At 43.5% G+C, this 18,124-nt stretch overlaps 2 protein-coding genes across 4 annotated transcripts in view; one reads left to right on the top strand and one right to left on the bottom strand.

Moving 5' to 3' along the window:
• The window catches only part of SPG11 (SPG11 vesicle trafficking associated, spatacsin), a 65,856-nt gene extending 65,480 nt beyond the window's left edge, over positions 1 to 376 (bottom strand). For all 3 annotated transcript variants that reach the window (XM_073304525.2, XM_073304528.2, XM_073304527.2), the window contains exon 1: positions 75 to 376. In XM_073304525.2, coding sequence (XP_073160626.2) covers positions 75 to 361 — 287 coding nt within the window. In that variant the 5' untranslated portion in view covers positions 362 to 376. The remainder of the gene's footprint in view (positions 1 to 74) is intronic.
• Positions 377 to 2,452: 2,076 nt separating this feature from the next.
• Positions 2,453 to 16,553, top strand: CIAO2A (cytosolic iron-sulfur assembly component 2A). Its single transcript, XM_073304534.2, has 5 exons — positions 2,453 to 2,650; positions 6,134 to 6,298; positions 10,383 to 10,432; positions 14,335 to 14,380; positions 16,057 to 16,553. Exons 1-5 carry the CDS (start codon positions 2,536 to 2,538, stop codon positions 16,152 to 16,154), a joined length of 474 nt encoding a protein of 157 aa, XP_073160635.1. The 5' UTR covers positions 2,453 to 2,535; the 3' UTR covers positions 16,155 to 16,553.
• The last annotated feature ends 1,571 nt before the right edge of the window (positions 16,554 to 18,124 follow it).

The following is an 18,124-nucleotide window of genomic DNA, read 5'->3' as shown; positions in this document are numbered from 1 at the left end:
CGCACAGCGCCTCCCCGGGGCTCGACGGGACCCGCCGCGCCGCGACCCGCCCCGCCCGCGGACCCGCCACTTACTCCGCCCACGGTCCAGGGATGGGGCTGCCGCGGGCCCGGCCGGCCCTGCCGCAGGCCAGGGACCTGAGGTGGAGCCCCCCCGAGACCAGCCGGCTTCCCAGAGCGTCCTGCGCCCTGTTGAGCTTGACCTGGGCTGTGTCGCCCGGGGGGCTCCGGGCCTCCCGGGCGAGGGGCACCAGCAGCACCCGCAGCTCCCCCTTCGCCCCCTCCATCCTCCGGGGGCCGCCAGCCAGCTTCCCCCAGACCGAACTTCCGGCTTCAGCCGGGCGCGACAAGGGCGCGGCCATCTTGCGCAGGGCACGACTTCCGGCCAGCTGGCGCGAGAGGGCGACGAGACCCCGAAATCGCTCTCTTCGCCTCACGAAGCGGGCATTCCACTGAGACTACAACTCCCAGAATGCCATGCGGCAAAGACGAGAGGCTCTTGTAACCAGAGGGAGTATTGCGTGGTGGGATTTGTAGTCTCCGGGCGTGCTGGCTGTGCAGTGCAACCAAGGAGAAGCATGTGAGTTGAAATTCGTAGTCTTATGGCAGGGGTGGCCAGCCTGAGCCTGAGAAGGAGCCAGAATTTACCAATATACATTGCCAAAGAGCCACAGTAATACATCAGCAGGTCCTCATGGCAGACTCAGGGGAGGGGCGGGAAGGGGTGGAGTGGGGGCAGGGCCTGTGGCAGAGCCAGGGGTTGAGCAGTGAGCACCCCCCCTCCCCCCGGCACATTGGAAAGTTGGCATCTGTAGCTCCAACCCTGGAGTCGGTGCCTATACAAGGAGCCACATATTAACTCCGGAGCCACAGGTTGGCCACGCCTGGTCCATGCCACACTGAGACTAGTCGTCTGCTCATATCAGGAGGGTCTCTGGATAGATTGCTTGCTAGCTAGTCCAGTTTAGATGAAGCATTATATGCTGTGACTTCTGTTTTCAATGGGCTCCTAACCTCAGATTCAATCTTAGACACTGAGTCTGGGGACACACACGTTTGAGCAAGCAGTTGGGACTCAAAGAGTGTAGGAGCGGCCTAGAACCTGTATCAAACTTAACCCGTAACTCCCATTGTCCAGCCAGCCATTTTCTGTTTATTTTGTAACTCCTAACTGGTTTGACCTTGACTAATCATTTTGTAATGGAAATTAAGTTTACCACTTTATCAGTTGCTCTCTGAAAATCTTACAGGGTACTAATATTTGAAAGTAGCATGATTTCTCAGAGCAGACTGCCAGAGACTTTTTATTCTGCTCCTGTGCATGTGTCAACGCTATCATTTGTTTGAGGGGAAACTCTCAAATACAATAGGTTCAAAATATTATATTAAAACATTTCCATGACTCCTTCCCTCACAGAGACATTCCAAAATAAAATTTCCTGGTGTAAAATACCCACTGGAAATAAAACAATAACACCTAGTAGTCCTCCAAAGAGGGTACTACAACAGTATTTAAATTACAACAGCTAGATTGTGCACCTCACAAACTATCAAGTCAGAGGCTCTCTTAACTGGGATTATAGATGTGTATGTATCTATGACAGAAGCCTGTTCTCCAATTAACCTTTTTCTTGCTCTCACTGCAGGAAAAGCAGAGGAGCAACAATCCCGACAAATGGTTTATATCTGTGATTGTACGGCTGTTGCAGCCTCTATTTTAGATGCTGGTCAGTTTTGTAATGTATTGTACAACATGGCCCCAGTTCGGCATTGAGCTCGGCAGCTGGAAGGAAGGGGACTGTGTCAGTAGAGCTTGTTGCAAGATCAGAGTCTATGTGCCACTCTTGCCCTGTGCTGGATGGAATTTCAGACCTGCTCAGATCTGGATGATTGTTTTATCCACCAGCCACTGAACTACAGTACAAATGAACGCACAGCACTGAGGGATTTCCCTAGACCCCCCCAACTGTCCCATCCTCCTCCAGTGGTCAACCAGTTACCCCTGCAGTGATGCCAATGTAGTCGTTTTCCAAAACCCCTCTTCCCCCCCGTAAATTCGAACACCCCCTCTAATTTCAAGCCCTGGGGAAGCCTCTGCTACTGACATCTCTAGAACGTGCTGTCACCCTGCAGGGGTTGCACCCCACACAGGACACAAACCCTGCACAAGTATGCCTGTTTTAGGGGCTGCTCTCCCCAACCCGGGAAAGGTGTTAACACACTGAATTGCTGCAAAGCTCAAGTCAGGCTTACACCCAAACGTGCCCATTACAAACACGCCCCTGGCACAGCTGCTCACCAGGGCCGGGCTGGGTGGAGCGGAGCATCCTCCAGGCTCCCCCGCCCCTACGAGCCCGGGCCCCGCCTAAACCCCTGTCACGTCCCTGGGCCCTGCACGCTCCGCGCGCCTTGTATGCCCCGCCCCTCGTGATCTGGCCCCGCCCGCTCGCCGTCGCCTATCCGGAAGCTGCCAGGGAGGGCCGCAGGGACGGTGGCCGCGCGGGGCTGTTTCTCTCCCCGATGGCGGAGCGGAAGGATGTCGCTGGTGGCCGGGCTGCTGGGCCGGGTGCTGTGGCTCTCCGGGCTCCGTAGCGGGGACCATGCGCAGGGGAGCCAGGCCATGGAGCAGGACAAAGCGCTCGAGGTGTATGGTGACTATCTCAGCCGGTGCGGGGAGCGGGGGGGTCAGTGCCCCGGGCGCGGCGCTTCTCGGTCATTCGCCCCGCCCGAGAGCAGGGGACGGGGCTAGAGCAGCTCTCGGGGTCCCTTCCAGGCCTGTGAGGCGGGCGGGGAGTGGCTGCTCTGGAGGAAGGGGTGCCCCGGGCGGGCGGCTGCTCTGGAGGAAGGGGTGCCCCGGGCGGGCGGCTGCTCTGGAGGAAGGGGGGTGCCCCGGGCGGGCGGCTGCTCTGGAGGAAGGGGGGTGCCCCGGGCGCGTGGGTGGGTGCCCTGGGGGGAGCGGGCGGGCGGGCGGCTGCTCTGGAGGAAGGGGGGTGCCCCGGGCGGGTGGGTGCCCTGGGGGGAGCGGGCGGGCGGGCGGCTGCTCTGGAGGAAGGGGGGTGCCCCGGGCGGGCGGCTGCTTTGGAGGAAGGGGTGCCCCGGGCGGGCGGCTGCTCTGGAGGAAGGGGGGTGCCCCGGGCGGGTGGGTGCCCTGGGGGGAGCGGGCGGGCGGGCGGGTGCTTTGGAGGAAGGGGGGTGCCCCGGGCGGGCGGGTGCTTTGGAGGAAGGGGGGTGCCCCGGGCGGGCGGGTGCTTTGGAGGAAGGGGGGCGCCCCGGGCGGGTGGGTGCCCTGGGGGGAGCGGCGCCCCGGGCGGGTGGGTGCCCTGGGGGGAGCGGGCGGGCGGCTGCTTTGGAGGAAGGGGGGTGCCCCGGGCGGGCGGGTGCTTTGGAGGAAGGGGGGCGCCCCGGGCGGGTGGGTGCCCTGGGGGGAGCGGCGCCCCGGGCGGGTGGGTGCCCTGGGGGGAGCGGCGCCCCGGGCGGGTGGGTGCCCTGGGGGGAGCGGGCGGGTGGGTGCCCTGGAGGAAGGGGCGCCCCGGGCGGGTGGGTGCCCTGGGGGGAGCGGCGCCCCGGGCGGGTGGGTGCCCTGGGGGGAGCGGCGCCCCGGGCGGGTGGGTGCCCTGGGGGGAGCGGGCGGGCGGCTGCTCTGGAGGAAGGGGGGTGCCCTGGGGAGGGAAGGGCGGGTGGCCGGCCGGCCCTGGCAGGTGGGTGAGTGCTTTGGTTACTGAGAGCTTTGGGGTGGGTTGTTGGTGCCCAGGTGCAGTGGGGCAGGGAGAGAGAGGTGCCTAGGGACCCCCCTGGCCCTGCGATCTCTGGAGGGTGGGAAGCTGTCTCCAAAGCCCAGGTGTGAGGTGAACCTCCCGCAGGGTCACTTCCACTGGGGAAGTTCCCTTGTTACTTCATCCCTCTGGCTAGGGCACAGGCCCCACGCCCTTGGCAGTTAATGTGAGGCGGGTAACTCCATAAAGGGCAGACAGGGCCGGATTAACCTTTTGTGGGCCCAGCGCCAAATAGATTTGTGGGCCGCCCCTGGAGGCAATGGAGCACGTTGCGGGGAGGTCAGCTCCCAGAGCGAGGGGCCAGCCAGAGGCAATGGGGCATGGCATGGCAAGGGCGGCCCGGCTGCCCCCAGCCCAGCCCAGCCCAGCGCGAGGGCACTATTTACAAACCGGCAGTTGCCAGATGCACAGTGGCCTGGCCGGCCCTGTGCTGTGAGCATGCCCTTTCCCCTCAGGGGCGGTCCCATGCAGTAAGAATACTGTGTTTGTAGTAGTATTTTCCTATAAACACTGGAGCAATTCCAAACCACAAGTCATCTAGTTTACAATCTAAATATTAAAACCAAATCTGGTGGCAAAAGCATTTCTTCCATACTTTATAAATCAAGTTTAGATTTAGTTTTTAGCCGGAAGGGCAAAAAATAGCAAATACTGAATTGGAGGCCAGATTGAAGACCTTGTGCACACTGTTCTAGAGCCACTCTGTTGTAATTACTGATGGAAAGAGGGAAGTTAGCAGACTTGAGTGGGTCATCAGTGGCACACTTTTCATTGGCATTAATTCGGATTATTAGCTGCACTTCAGATACTCAGTATTTGGATCCCATATGCTATCTGAAACATAGCCTTTTTAATATACTAAATAACTCTAAAATCTTAACACTGTTCAGAGATTAATTTTACTAGGAAGAAGGCACTCTGATTCTTGATTTTATTATGCAACAGATCATCCTGGACATACATTAATTCCACTGTGTAAACTGATGAGTCACTGTCTGTCAGTAAAATTTCCTGGCAGGAAAGTTCATTGGGTCAATTTCAGCCCTTGTGTAACTCCACTATAGTTAATGGCATTACAACAGGGCTGAATTTGGCCCATTTATATATAAACAAGTTTATGAAAAGGTCCAAAGGTATTTGATTCAATATTAGCTTTTATTGCCAGCATTAAATGCTATCGCACATGTAGGATGAATATTGTATTCACCAAAGGGCTTTGAGACATTACTTTTAGAAAATGACTTCTCATGCAGTCTATGGGTAGAAAATAAAGCCAGTTGAGAGGACCACACTGAGTACTCAAAGAATGTAATCAAAGTCCTTTTGCACACTCTGAGTTCATCCATTGCTGGAATGCTTTTCCACTGAAAGAGCTTGGGGTTGTTTTTCAGCAAACTGCATTTGCATGGCGTACCCCCTTTAAAAAAAAAAAAAGGATTAGGTTTGTAGTATGGGCTCCAGTCAGCCACATCTATAGTAGGTTGATTAAAAAAAATTTTTTTTCTTTTGTTAACAAGGTTGACTTAATCTGAAATTAATCAGATAATGATTTTTACGAATTTATTCTTTATTTGCAACTGTTGATGTTAGCTCATGCAAACAAATTTTATCCTGTCACTTGTTCATGAATTCCTCACTGTAAGTATTTGGTCACTGAAATCGTATTGTATTGTTTCTGTCCAGTGATTGGATGATCTAAACTTATAAACAGGAGGATACCTCTTTTTCAGTTTATGAATTATCCTTAAACAGTTGTAATAGTTTTGAATCCACAATGTAAGCACTTCATCCTGGAAAATGCTTAGTGTCTCCAACTTCTATTGATTTTTTTTGGGAGCAAGAGTGGCTTAGAACCTTGCAAAATTTGCCCATATACCAGAAGTTCTTCAAGTCAAGGATCTTATTTTCCTATTCTTTTGTGAAGTGCTAAGCATACCAATTTCAGTAAGAGAGAGGTGTCAACAACCACATTGCCTGTGTAAAGGGTGTGATGTAATAAGATAATACTATAAATTAAATCCATACTGTGTTCTGGGTAAGGTCTGTGTTTTGCCTGTCAAAACAGTGCAGAGCTGATGCACTCCATTTGTAGGTAGTAAAATGCTATGTTCTTTGACCATGAAAGGTAGAAATGTTTGCATTGTATGGAGAGGAGCAGACCTGGTGAGGTACAGGTGGTTTGGTTTCTGCTCCTCTTGGGTGAACTGAGTCAACAAGATGTTTGTATAACTGGGTCTCCCCCGGAGAGGAGGTGAAAAAACTAGGCTGGGAAGAGCAACTTGTTAAAAACCTGTGACTTTTCCCCTAACCCTCTAATGTATAAAAGGCATTTCATTTCTGGTGTATGCCCTTATGCTTTAGATATAATTCGAACTATCCGGGATCCAGAGAAGCCTAGCACTTTAGAAGAACTGGAAGTGGTAACGGAAAGTTGTGTTGAAGTGCACGAGATAGGAGAAGATGAATATCTCGTTATTATCAGGTTTACACCAACAGTACCTCATTGCTCTTTGGCAACTCTCATTGGTAAGATTCATATTCCCATAAATGGCCATGTAGTTTTCTTCTAAAATGTGCAACAGTAAACCAAATACAGTGGATGTTCATATGAGTAACACTAATAAAAATAAAGTATTTTTTCCCTTTTTTTTTTCTTTGCTTGGACTTGTATATTAGAAAGCATTATACAAAGCAGTCAAAAGAAATATTGCAATATTTCTTAAACTGACTAGCATTTTACGAAGCAAAAAGATCCTCTAGGCCTTGTTCAGGGATGATGGCTTTCAAAAAGCCTCTTCATGATTTGGTAGTTCCAAGACGCACGGAGTTAAGAGAGGAAGAAAAGGAATTGTGAGTTACGTGTACATGATTGCTGCTTATTAGGCCCTAGCCACACTAGTTTGAATAGTATTGGGCTTGACAACTGTCTTCAAATATGGCTGTCACGGACATGGACCTACCACTCTTTTACAGTTCAGTGTAGCCAGAGGTTTTCTACATATGGTAGTGCAAACAATGACACTGGACTAGTCCCTTTAAGGTAATCTATAGCACAACTTCTGAATACAGCTGCAATATGGTTTGGTGTGGAAGTAAACCATTTAACAGCTTATTGTTGCTGTAGGTGTTTCAAAATGTTTAACAAGCCACAGTACAGATAGGGCTTTAGTATTTGCTTTGTTGCTTCTTAGCTAAGGAGCCCAAGGTGGCCTTAGATAACTATGGTGGCCAGACTTTAGAAATAATGGGGAGAGAGGAAGCATTAGTGTTGAAATGAATGTAGAGCAGTGATTGTTAAGTAATACTGTGCCTTGGTAGTATATGATGAATAGGGAGTAAAGCAATATGGTTTATAGTGTAGTCTTGTCTTGAGAGATTAATCTTCACTGATTTAAGAGAAATAACATATTGGGCTCTCTTCAGCAGTTCTTACTCATGCAAAACTCCACTGAAGAAAATACTATGGGATTAGAGCTGTGATGGCTTCTGTGTCTAGGTCTGTTAAAAATTGAAGTTATGTTTTTAATTTTTATTTATTACAATCTAGGGATTGTACATTTACCCAGCTTGTATCCTCCTGAATACGAATAGCTGATAGGAGTTGATTTTTACTTACGCTAGAAGGGTACGTTCCAAAATGTTGTATGGTTCCAGCATTACTGCAGAAGTTTAAAGAAAAGCAGTTTGTCAGATCTTTAAAAATAAAACAAACCCTCTTATGTACTGTTAAAAGGTCACAAAGTAGAACAAGATTCTACTCTTGCGTATTTTCTTTGACTATGTGCTTAGTTGGGATGTTGTTTATCCTGTTTCCTTCCTGTGATGAAACCAGATTTCAGTTCTCTGCAACTATGCTGCTTAGTTATAACGTATCAAGATTAACAAGCTTTATAATTCTAAATTAACACAGACAAAGGATTCTCATTTTACATTTTAAATACTTTTTTTCCTTGAAGGAAAATAAATGTTTGAATTTAACCAAGAAGTAATTCATGCTGAAGTATCACTCCACTTCTTTGTATGGGAAAGTGAAGTACAAATGGTTAAGAATTAATCGGCCTAATTTAGGACTGGCAGCTACTTAATCATTTACTTAGGGCTTATCTACATAGGGAAGCTGTTCTGAAATAAGATAGGGTGTGAATTTGAAGCGCAGTAGTTGGTCATGCTATCTCCCTGTATAGACACTCTCCTGTTCCACACTTAGTGCCTTTGTGTAGAATAAGAGTGTTCATATTGGGAGCTAGTATGGAATAACTATTCCACAATAGCTATTCCAGACAATGTGCTGGGGTAGAAAAGCCCTTACAAAAAACAGATTCTGTGAGGTCCAAAGCACTCTCAACGTCAGTAGGATCAGGCTCATGTACAGTAGCTATTACTTACAGTATATGTATTTAAATAGTCTGAAGATTTTTACTCTGATTTTTAAGAAATAAAACAGCTGACTCTTTTAGAGTACTGTGAACTTGACTGCCACGGTTTGATTTCCACAGGCTTTGTATTCTTGTGTTCTGAGTGACCTCTGTTTTCTCCACAGTTCCTCATTCTGTAAAAGGAAAGGGCTACAGCAAGTATATTTAAGCAGCTAGGCAGCACATGTAAGAGTACAAGCAATAAGCAGTTTGCCAGAGTTCCTCTCGTGCATAGGCTACTTGATTTTAAATTGGTGTTTTATGTCTTTTTACCTACTAGGCCCTAAATAGCCTGGGACCAACCGATTGAGAGTTAGTCTGTGTGGTGGTGAATTTCTATCCTCCTTGATAGAACTGGGTTTGGCAGAACTGAATTTTTATTTATTTTTTTTAAATAATTTTGACAGATAATAGCAATGCTTATTTTAAAGCTTTTTAAAATGATCGTTTTTTAAATTTTCAGTTGTGGGAAATTATGGACTGGTCTGATAATGGGGGGGGAAGTCAGATAATTATTTAATGACATGTTGAGATTCAAAAAGTAAAAGCTTTATAACCATTAAAACGCACATTGTCAACATCACAGGTCAAAATATGCAAAATAAATATCCTTAAGCCAAACTCAAATAAGTTCTCAAGCATCATTTTTCTTACTGTACCTATTGGTAAGTTTTTATTATTATCAATGGAAATATATTTTTCATTGGTCGGTATGTGTACATTGAGATCGACATTTACTGACATTTACCAATTAAAAAGCTGACCCTTCCAAGCCTAGATATAATAGAGAGGGGAGTGGCTGCCAGGGTGTTCTCCATAAAGGCCCCAGGACTCTGGAATCCCCTCCTGCCCCTGCTCTGAAGTAGTCCAGATTTGTTGACTCTAAGGCATCTTGGGGGGCCTATTTCTTTCAAGTGATTTTTGAGGCATGGGCCAATGTACTAAGGTGTTGGTATTTCTGGGGCTGCTGCTTGATAGAAGGGTTGAGCTGATGGTATGGCGTTTTGTTCTAACTAATTGGCAGCACGCTCAGAACCTGTGCATGGGCACTCTTTACTATCTTTCAATTTAGAATAAACAAATACATTTTTAAGAAGTCTGTGACGGCCTGGATGTTTACTCTCTGAAAGGAGCTCGGAGAGTTATGGTGGTTATTACTGTAACTGAGAGTGGCTCCTGGTCAGTCCAGTGGCTAATCTCCAGGTCACTGAAAAATGAGTCACATACTTGTAGTGGTCTTCTGTCCCAAAGAATTGCAGGGTGCTTGCCTGATCTGTCATACTCTGTACTGGATTCAAGCATCCTCTTCATCTGTCTGCCCTGTGCTAATGATTACGAAGATGAACCCATTAGATTTCAGATGTTTCTCTCTAGGTTAGTTGCATGTCATCTCCTAATTTATCACTAAAAGCATATAGTGACTACAGTGATGAGTACAATAGAAAGGCCTAATTTAGATAACATTATGTTTGAATGTTACATGTAAGCAGTCAATACTTTTTTACTGATGTGTCACTTGCTGGGTTTTTAGATTAATCCAAGATTTAAATCATAAGGTCCTTAGGACAAGGACTGTTTCCTTTCTGTGGTTTGTATGATACTGAGCACGTGTTCAGAGTTTAACAAATAATTTAATGTACATTGAAAATTAAGCAAGGGGTAGATGATAAATTTGGGAGACAGAAGAATTCCCTGCTCCCCCAAGTTGTTCCAAGATTGTGTTCTTTTCAAACTGTTTGCTGAACTTCTAACAAAAGAGAAATCTTCCAAAAGAAATAGCTGCATTATGTCCTCAGCGGAAGTTAAGTGCGGCCACAGTAGTAGGAAAGAACCTCTAGTACAGGAATGTAGATGCGGAGAGGAGTGATCATTCTATAAAGTGCTTGGAGACTAAAGTCTCTCTCTCTCTCTCTCGGTACAAAGCAGGCAAAGAAAAAGCTTAGCCTGCCTTGTCCTAGATGATCTGGAAGAACCATATCTTGGGGTCAGAGGGTCTCCATTGTCATTCATTCATCCCGCCTCTTTCTGCTGAGAATGCTACAGTGGTGACAATTGCCAATTGTATAGATGGCTTTTGTGATGTAGATGTATGTCCACTGGGAATTAGGCAGACCAAAAAAATTGTTTAAATCATCTACAGAACTCCTTGAACTTGCGCATGAAAAAAATGTTTTTTATTGTTTGTTTTTAAACAGGGCTTTGTTTGCGAATAAAACTTCAGAGATGTTTGCCTTTTAAACACAAGGTAAAGTATTCATTTCTACCATTCTCACATCAGATTGTGCGTGGATGTATGCCCAATACCAAATGACAAACTTAAAAAACCAAACAAACTGCAAGGTTGCTCACTTAGTTTTAAAATTGTGGTCAAAAAGATCTGTTGGTGTTTTTAAATAGTGCATAGTAATTTGCATATGGAATAATAGGATATCTTGCTGCACTGTCCAGCATATAAAGGAACTTATGAGTAATAGTGATTATCTTGTTCCTCAAAGCATTTATAAAAAAAATCCTGTTTGTTCTTTCCACATAAATCGGGTTTTGCTAAACTCTGGAAAGGGGAACTGTGCTAAGGGCAACCTCCTGACTTTTCCACAACCCATGTCACTTGATTTTTGACATGTGGTCGGGATGGATTATGGAAAATACAGGACATCTTAAAACAAACAACCCCAAATATCTATCTAAGTCCTCCTAATGCCTTCAAGGGAAAGAATTATGGGCCACAGGAACATTTCAAAGCAGCCAGGCATTGTGAATTTTATTAATGTTTAACTGGTTACTGAGTTTTTGTACCCTTGGAATAACTGGTGGTGGTTGTCCCCAGTGATTCCTGAGTGAGTAAGCGAGACAAGGCGACCTGAAGGTAAGGTAGTGAGTAACGTGCCAGTTGGAATTCTGATGGTAAGGAATAAAGGTGCCCTCCACAGTTCATGTGAAGATTCTCTGCAAAACAAACAAAAGGGAAATGGGAGCTCATAGTGAGTTTGCTTGGAGAATTTGTAAGTACTGAAAAGGTAGGAAATGGAACCAGGATTTGAAATGAGATTTCTTATTCCTGTAACTTAAATAGGAACACAGGGATTGCCATATTGGACCAGGCCAGTGGCCTACCTAGTCCAATATATCATCTGACAGTGGCCAGCACCAACCACTACAGTGGAATATGCAGGAATCTAAGGAAATTTCCTAACCCCAGTAGTTAGAAGCTGGTTCATGACCTAAAGTGTGCGGGTTTATAGCTCTTCCAAAACTCACTTAAATACTTGTCTCTGGACTTAAATACATTTCAAATTTCTTAAGACTGTGGCTAACATCCAGCTTCTAAGGCTTTGTCTTCACTACCCAAAAGTGTGTGTTGATACTGCAAAATAACAAATGCATGTTGGTTATTTTGTTGTGAAGAAGCCCAGAGGCCTGTTTTGGCAGTGAAGACCTAGCCTGAGTGTTAGTGCCTTTCTGTTGCATAGGATACCAAATACCATAATATGTGATGTTAGATATATTTGCTGCAATACTTTGAGCTGATGGCCTGAATCATTCCCTTATACCAGAGTTTCAGCACTGGATTTTCTTACTTTTGTAGCTACTTGCCTGAGGCTTCATGCTTTTGGGAATAGTCTCACCACAAAAACTGTGACCCATGTTTCTAGAAAATTGTGTTAGTGACGCTGTGCGCTGCCAGCTATTTAATCATAACCAATCACTTAAGGGCCAAGGGTATGTAGTGAAAACAACTTAATTGCTTTAAGTGCTTTAAATTAATGAAAGGTATGTACAGTTCATTTCCTTAATTTATACAGCAGATAACTTCAGTAAATAAACAACTTCACTACAAATAGCCTTGAAGTTCAAATTTGTGGATACCATTAATATGCTGCCTGGGAACAGCCTTTTTTGAGAACTGTTATACTTTATAATATAAAGAAAAGGAGTACTTGTGGCACCTTAGAGACTAACCAATTTATTTGAGCATAAGCTTTCGTGAGCTGCAGCTCACTTCATCGGATGTATCCTGTGGAAAGTACAGAAGATTTTTTATACACACAAACCATGAAAAAATGGGTGTTGACCACTACAAAAGGTTTTCTCTCCCCCCACCCCACTCTCCTGCTGGTAATAGCTTATCTAAAGTGATCACTCTCCTTACAATGTGTGATCTCTATCAAGCATTCTTACAACTACAATACCCACCTGCGGAAGTGAAGAAACAGATTGATAGAGCCAGAAGAGTTCCCAGAAGTCACCTACTACAGGACAGGCCTAACAAAGAAAATAACAGAACGCCACTAGCCGTCACCTTCAGCCCCCAATTAAAACCCCTCCAATGCATTATTAAGGATCTACAACCTATCCTGAAGGATGACCCAACACTCTCACAAATCTTGGGAGAGAGGCCAATCCTTGCCTACAGACAGTCCCCCAACCTGAAGCAAATACTCACCAGCAACCACATACCACACAACAGAACCACTAACCCAGGAACCTATCCTTGCAACAAAGCCCGTTGCCAACTGTGCCCACATATCTATTCAGGGGACACCATCACAGGGCCTAATAACATCAGCCACACTATCAGAGGCTTGTTCACCTGCACATCCACCAATGTGATATATGCCATCATGTGCCAGCAATGCCCCTCTGCCATGTACATTGGTCAAACTGGACAGTCTCTACGTAAAAGAATAAATGGACACAAATCAGATGTCAAGAATGATAACATTCATAAACCAGTCGGAGAACACTTCAGTCTCTCTGGTCACACGATTACAGACATGAAAGTTGCGATATTACAACAGAAAAACTTCAAAACCAGACTCCAGCGAGAGACTAGTCTATTGAATTGGAATTCATTTGCAAATTGGATACTATTAACTTAGGCTTGAATAGAGACTGGGAGTGGCTAAGTCATTATGCAAGGTAACCTATTTCCCCTTGTTTTTTCCTACTGCCGAGCCCCCCCCCCCCCCCTTGTTAAACCCTGGATTTGTGCTGGAAATGGCCCACCTTCATTATCATACACATTGTAAGGAGAGTGATCACTTTAGATAAGCTATTACCAACAGGAGAGTGGGGTGGGGGGAGAGAAAACCTTTTGTAGTGGTAAACACCCGTTTTTTCATGGTTTGTGTGTATAAAAAGATCTTCTGTACTTTCCACAGGATGCATCCGATGAAGTGAGCTGTAGCTCACGAAAGCTTATGCTCATATAAATTGGTTAGTCTCTAAGGTGCCACAAGTATTCCTTTTCTTTTTGTGAATACAGACTAACATGGCTGTTACTCTGAAACCTATAATATAAAGGCTATCCAAGTTTGGAATTGTAATGTAATATACTTCCGTGCAGAGGATCTGTAATAGTATTTTGAGCTCAAACTCTTGCTACTTCAAGATACTAAGCCACGTGGAGGCAAAATGCACTTCCTGAAAGTAGAGAAACCCTTTTTGCTCTGTATGTGACAACTCTCACTGCTTCTTCACATCCCCTTCTCAGCCAAAAGATTGAACTGCATTGACACTTTCCACAGAAAGCCCCATTAGTAACCACTGGCAAAAGCTGAGTATGATGTGACAAAGAGCTTTAAAGAATGTGGGGTGGGGGTGGTAAATATCGCTTAGGATTTCCTCCCTGAAAGGGTCTTATTTTTCAAATGTGTTTAAATAAGCTGTTTATGAAAGTGACTGTTGCAGTTCCTGTAGCCTCTAGACAAACAGCTCCAAAATCAGGATCTACAGAACACTAGCTTGTGGTTTACAGAGAGCTGGCTGGAAAGATAGTGCTGGCTCTCCTCCCTATTTCCAGCTGCTTCATGGCATTAAAAGAAAACTTAACATACACTTAAGTACTTTCCCAGTATTACTTAGCCATGTAAGTAATTGATATGGTTACCTCAGTTTGACCACCAATAGGAGTGATCACCAATAGAGCTGTGAATTGGAGGGGAGATGTCCCGTAAGACATTCTCGTAAAATCTAGACGATGAAAAAGCTTGAGACCTGCCTATTGTGGACAACAGGATAGGATAGTTCACAAATGTTCATTGTTAAATCAGTGTGCATACTTTGTACAGCTATTTCTCTTTCCCAACAGTGTGCGGGAGTACCGCTATTCTAGTGTGTGGCTAACATTGTTTATTTCTTATCTAGTTGGAAATTTATATATCTGAAGGTGCCCATTCCACTGAGGAGGACAGTAAGTGGATTTTTATAAATTGAATGACTGTGGCTTCAGAATCTGTGTGTGGCCCACCACCCTGGGTATTAGTGCAGTGTCATAGTTGCAGGATGAACCATGCCATTGGGAAATCTCAAAATGTAAGTTGCTGCAATGAAATTCAAACTTGTTCATGTTGCACATCTAATATATCTTACTGTGATATTGAGGGTTACATTTTTAAAAGGGGGGAAATAAATAGGAAGTATTGCATATGTGCAGCTAAGTACATTTCTGGAATTTCTTTACTTTGAGTGGTTGATCTTGCAATCTTATATTAATGCTAGACTGTTTGTATTATGTTTTTTAAAATGTGGAGGAACTGGACTGGCAAGCATGTGCCATAGAAAATCTGAATTGTAAAAATTATTAAAATAAAACCAATTTTTTTTCCAAATAAAAAAGAGCCACAAAGGACTCCACCCATGCCAGGTTTTGACCTTTCACTTCTTTTGTTCTAAACCTGAATAGAATGGTTTTTTTAACATGGAAAATTTGGGGTGTGTTTGGGATTTTTTTTCCTTTCTCTCAGTCACATAACTAGAAACTGAAACTAGAGAAATTCAGACTGACACAATTTACCTAGGGATGCAGCGGATTCTCCATCACTTGGAGCCATTAAACATCCACTCTTGATTTTTACACTCTAGCTTAACCAGAAGTTGTGGACTTGATGCTGGAGTCACTTTGTGAAATTCTACGGCCTGTGTTCTGCAGGCAGTCAGACTAGGTGATCCTAATGGTACCTTCAGGGCTTAAAATCTATGCAACTTTACCAAACTTCAATGGGAACTAGTAGTTGAGGTCCCAAATGCAGGGATATTGGAGCCTAAGAAATTAAAAGCAAAATTTAGAGCTCATAAAATTTCAACTTTGACAATTCCTACCCAAGATCAGGATATAGATGCAAATGTAAGAAATGAGTATTAGTGCTATTATGTCTTAATGATGGCTTTTCTGTTACAAGGAAGCAAAATACAATGTTTGTTCCATATTAGCCAGTTGTCCAGATTGTCCTGTTGTTGTGAAGGGTTGAGAGGAATTTAGGGTCGGATGTGGCTCTACAAATGTTACATTACTTAAGGACTGCAGAATATCCAGCATGAACAGGGTGTTACGTATTCCTTTCCTGGACTAGAAATGCCATGAAAGTGATAGTGATTTCTAGTGGCTGTGTGTGACCTTTCTCCCACTTGCCTCTCTTTCCCTTATCTCCTTCTAATCTCTCTTTGTTCCATCCAAGATGCCCAGTTCAACACCACTTTCATGTCATTTCCCCCATTCCTGTGTGTTTTCGGTACGCCAGGAGCATCTCCTTCAATAGGTCTATCTTGCCATCTCCATTTCTACCTGCGCTGCACTCCTTTGGACAAATCTATTCTACAAATCCTAGTCCTCTTCTCCATAGAGCAAAGTGATTATAGTCCCTCCTATCAACATTTAAAATTAAAATTATAAAATAGAAGAAAGATGTCACAATCCATTTATTCCTTTTGTCTGTTGTCTTCCATTCCCATTGCTTGAGATTGCTAGTGTCTACAAAGATTTCAGGGACCTACTTCAGTGCAGGGTCAAGTATCTAGCACAATGTGATTACTGTACAAGAATTCCTCAGTAAAATGGCTCTGACTTACTTTTCATCTGATATTTTGCAGTCAACAAGCAAATAAATGATAAAGAGAGAGTAGCAGCTGCGATGGAGAATCCAAACTTGCGTGAAATTGTGGAGCAGTGTGTTACAGAACCGGACTAGCAGCTACAGTAACCACAGAGCTATGATTATTTTGATACATTGGTTTAATTATTTGTAAAACTTCAAGGCCTTGAGTTTAATACTTACATTGTTTGTACCTTCCACATGATTTTTAAAGGAAACCATTTATAAAGCGGATGTAAATTATAAGAAGGTGGGTAGCAGTATATACAATTATATGAAGTGTATAGTGTTCTAAAGAATTTGTAATATTCAGTGTTCAAAGAGAAATATTTTAACTAGTTATTATGATCCAGCTGTGTTGCCTTCTTCTGATGCACATTGTGATACAAAATCAATTTTTCAGGTTAAAGTTCCACTGTGCTCAAATGGAATATGTTTCAATCACTACACTGTAAAAAAACAACAAAAAATAAAAATTGATTCTTATAATGAAAAGCCACTTCCTGTTTTGAATGTTTGTGCTCTTAATTTTACTATCTCTCCTGGCATGGTAACTAACAGAGAAGTAAACATTTTGCTCAAGTGTTTTTGCTGTTGGTAAAATGTTTTCTCATAAAAATTGAAATTAAATTTAAAACATTAGCTGACGCTCTAAACTTGAATATATTTTATAAATGGTCAAAAGATCAATAGTAGTATACTCAAGAAGTGTTAAATGAATACTTCTGCATTTCAAATGCTCTTTAACCTTTAATCTTATGTCTGCAAGAAAAGCACTTCTTGTACTGCCATGATGTCCAAATGATATTAATAGAATTTTTCAGAAGATTTTAGCAGCAAATGCTAACTACTTCATTGCTGTTTTGTTTGTTTCTTTATGCAAATTGTTTGAGGCATGTTGATTTAAAATCTGATCAGAATTCAGTCATAGGACTAGCAGATTTGATACAGTAGAACTTCACTGATTCTCTCTATGCTAATCTTCGAACCTAAAAGATCTCCTACTCCCCCTTTCTTCAAAGATTTCAGAATGCTGTAGTAATGCCTCACTAGTAAAACTTCGTCACTTTTTCAAAATTCTAAAGTATATAACATTAAACTGCACTTGATACATAAACATTTTATTTTTACTTTAACAGTATGTCTGACTGTTTTCACATTGGTTAGGTTATTAATTTGTAAGAAGTTACTCAATCTCCCAGTCATTAGTGTCAATTGGAGCTTGTATTTTCAGTGTTTCTGTCTGGAATCAGTTATTTTTAAATGAAATAATTAGGAAACAGCAAATCTAACCAAGTACCATTATAGCTGATAAACAAGTTAAAATCTAAATTGACCATTTTTAAATTTATATATATAACTTTATGCAATATCCTGAAGCACCATTGACTGACTTAGTGCTGAGAGAGGTACATCATGTAAGAATCTGGATTAATTAGGAAAGGAATGAATATTAAAAGTAATTGTTGTCTTCGCAATTTGGAATAAACATGACTTTAAAAAAACTATAAAATATTTAGGGAGTGAACATATGCTGGAAAACACAGAAAAGAAGTAATTCTGGAGAATGAAAGTGCACAGAAACCTGTCCTATGTTAAGCTTTAATCAAGTGCATCAGTCAGCAATTTCTTCAGTATCCATTACAGAACAGCATAACATCTTGCACAAAAAAACAATGTCACTCAAGAAGAGTTATGTATTAGTTAGAAATGATCTAATGGGTATGATTGATTCTTTTAATGTTTTTAGAAAAACTACAACACTAATTTAAATGATGCTTTCCTCTCCAAGTTATATGATGGCTATATTTCCAAGGGAATCAAAGTTTCCTATACTTTTTTGGTCAATGTCTTCCCAGCCTATATGAGTTTGTCTTTACTCTTGCCATCAAAAAATTTTTCCTTTTAAAGAGCTGCTTGCATATGAACAGGTCCAAATTGTGTGACTTAAAATTCAATTACTGTTCACTTAACTACTTAGCGCCACCTATATGCAAAATGGGAAGAATTTCTGCCATAATGAGAAGGAAGCTGAGAATAGCCAAAACTAGACCATGCCATTAATT

Source organism: Lepidochelys kempii, chromosome 10 (assembly GCF_965140285.1).
Source record: "Lepidochelys kempii isolate rLepKem1 chromosome 10, rLepKem1.hap1, whole genome shotgun sequence".
Taxonomy (NCBI): domain Eukaryota; kingdom Metazoa; phylum Chordata; order Testudines; family Cheloniidae; genus Lepidochelys; species Lepidochelys kempii.
This window is presented reverse-complemented; position numbering and strand designations above follow the sequence as displayed.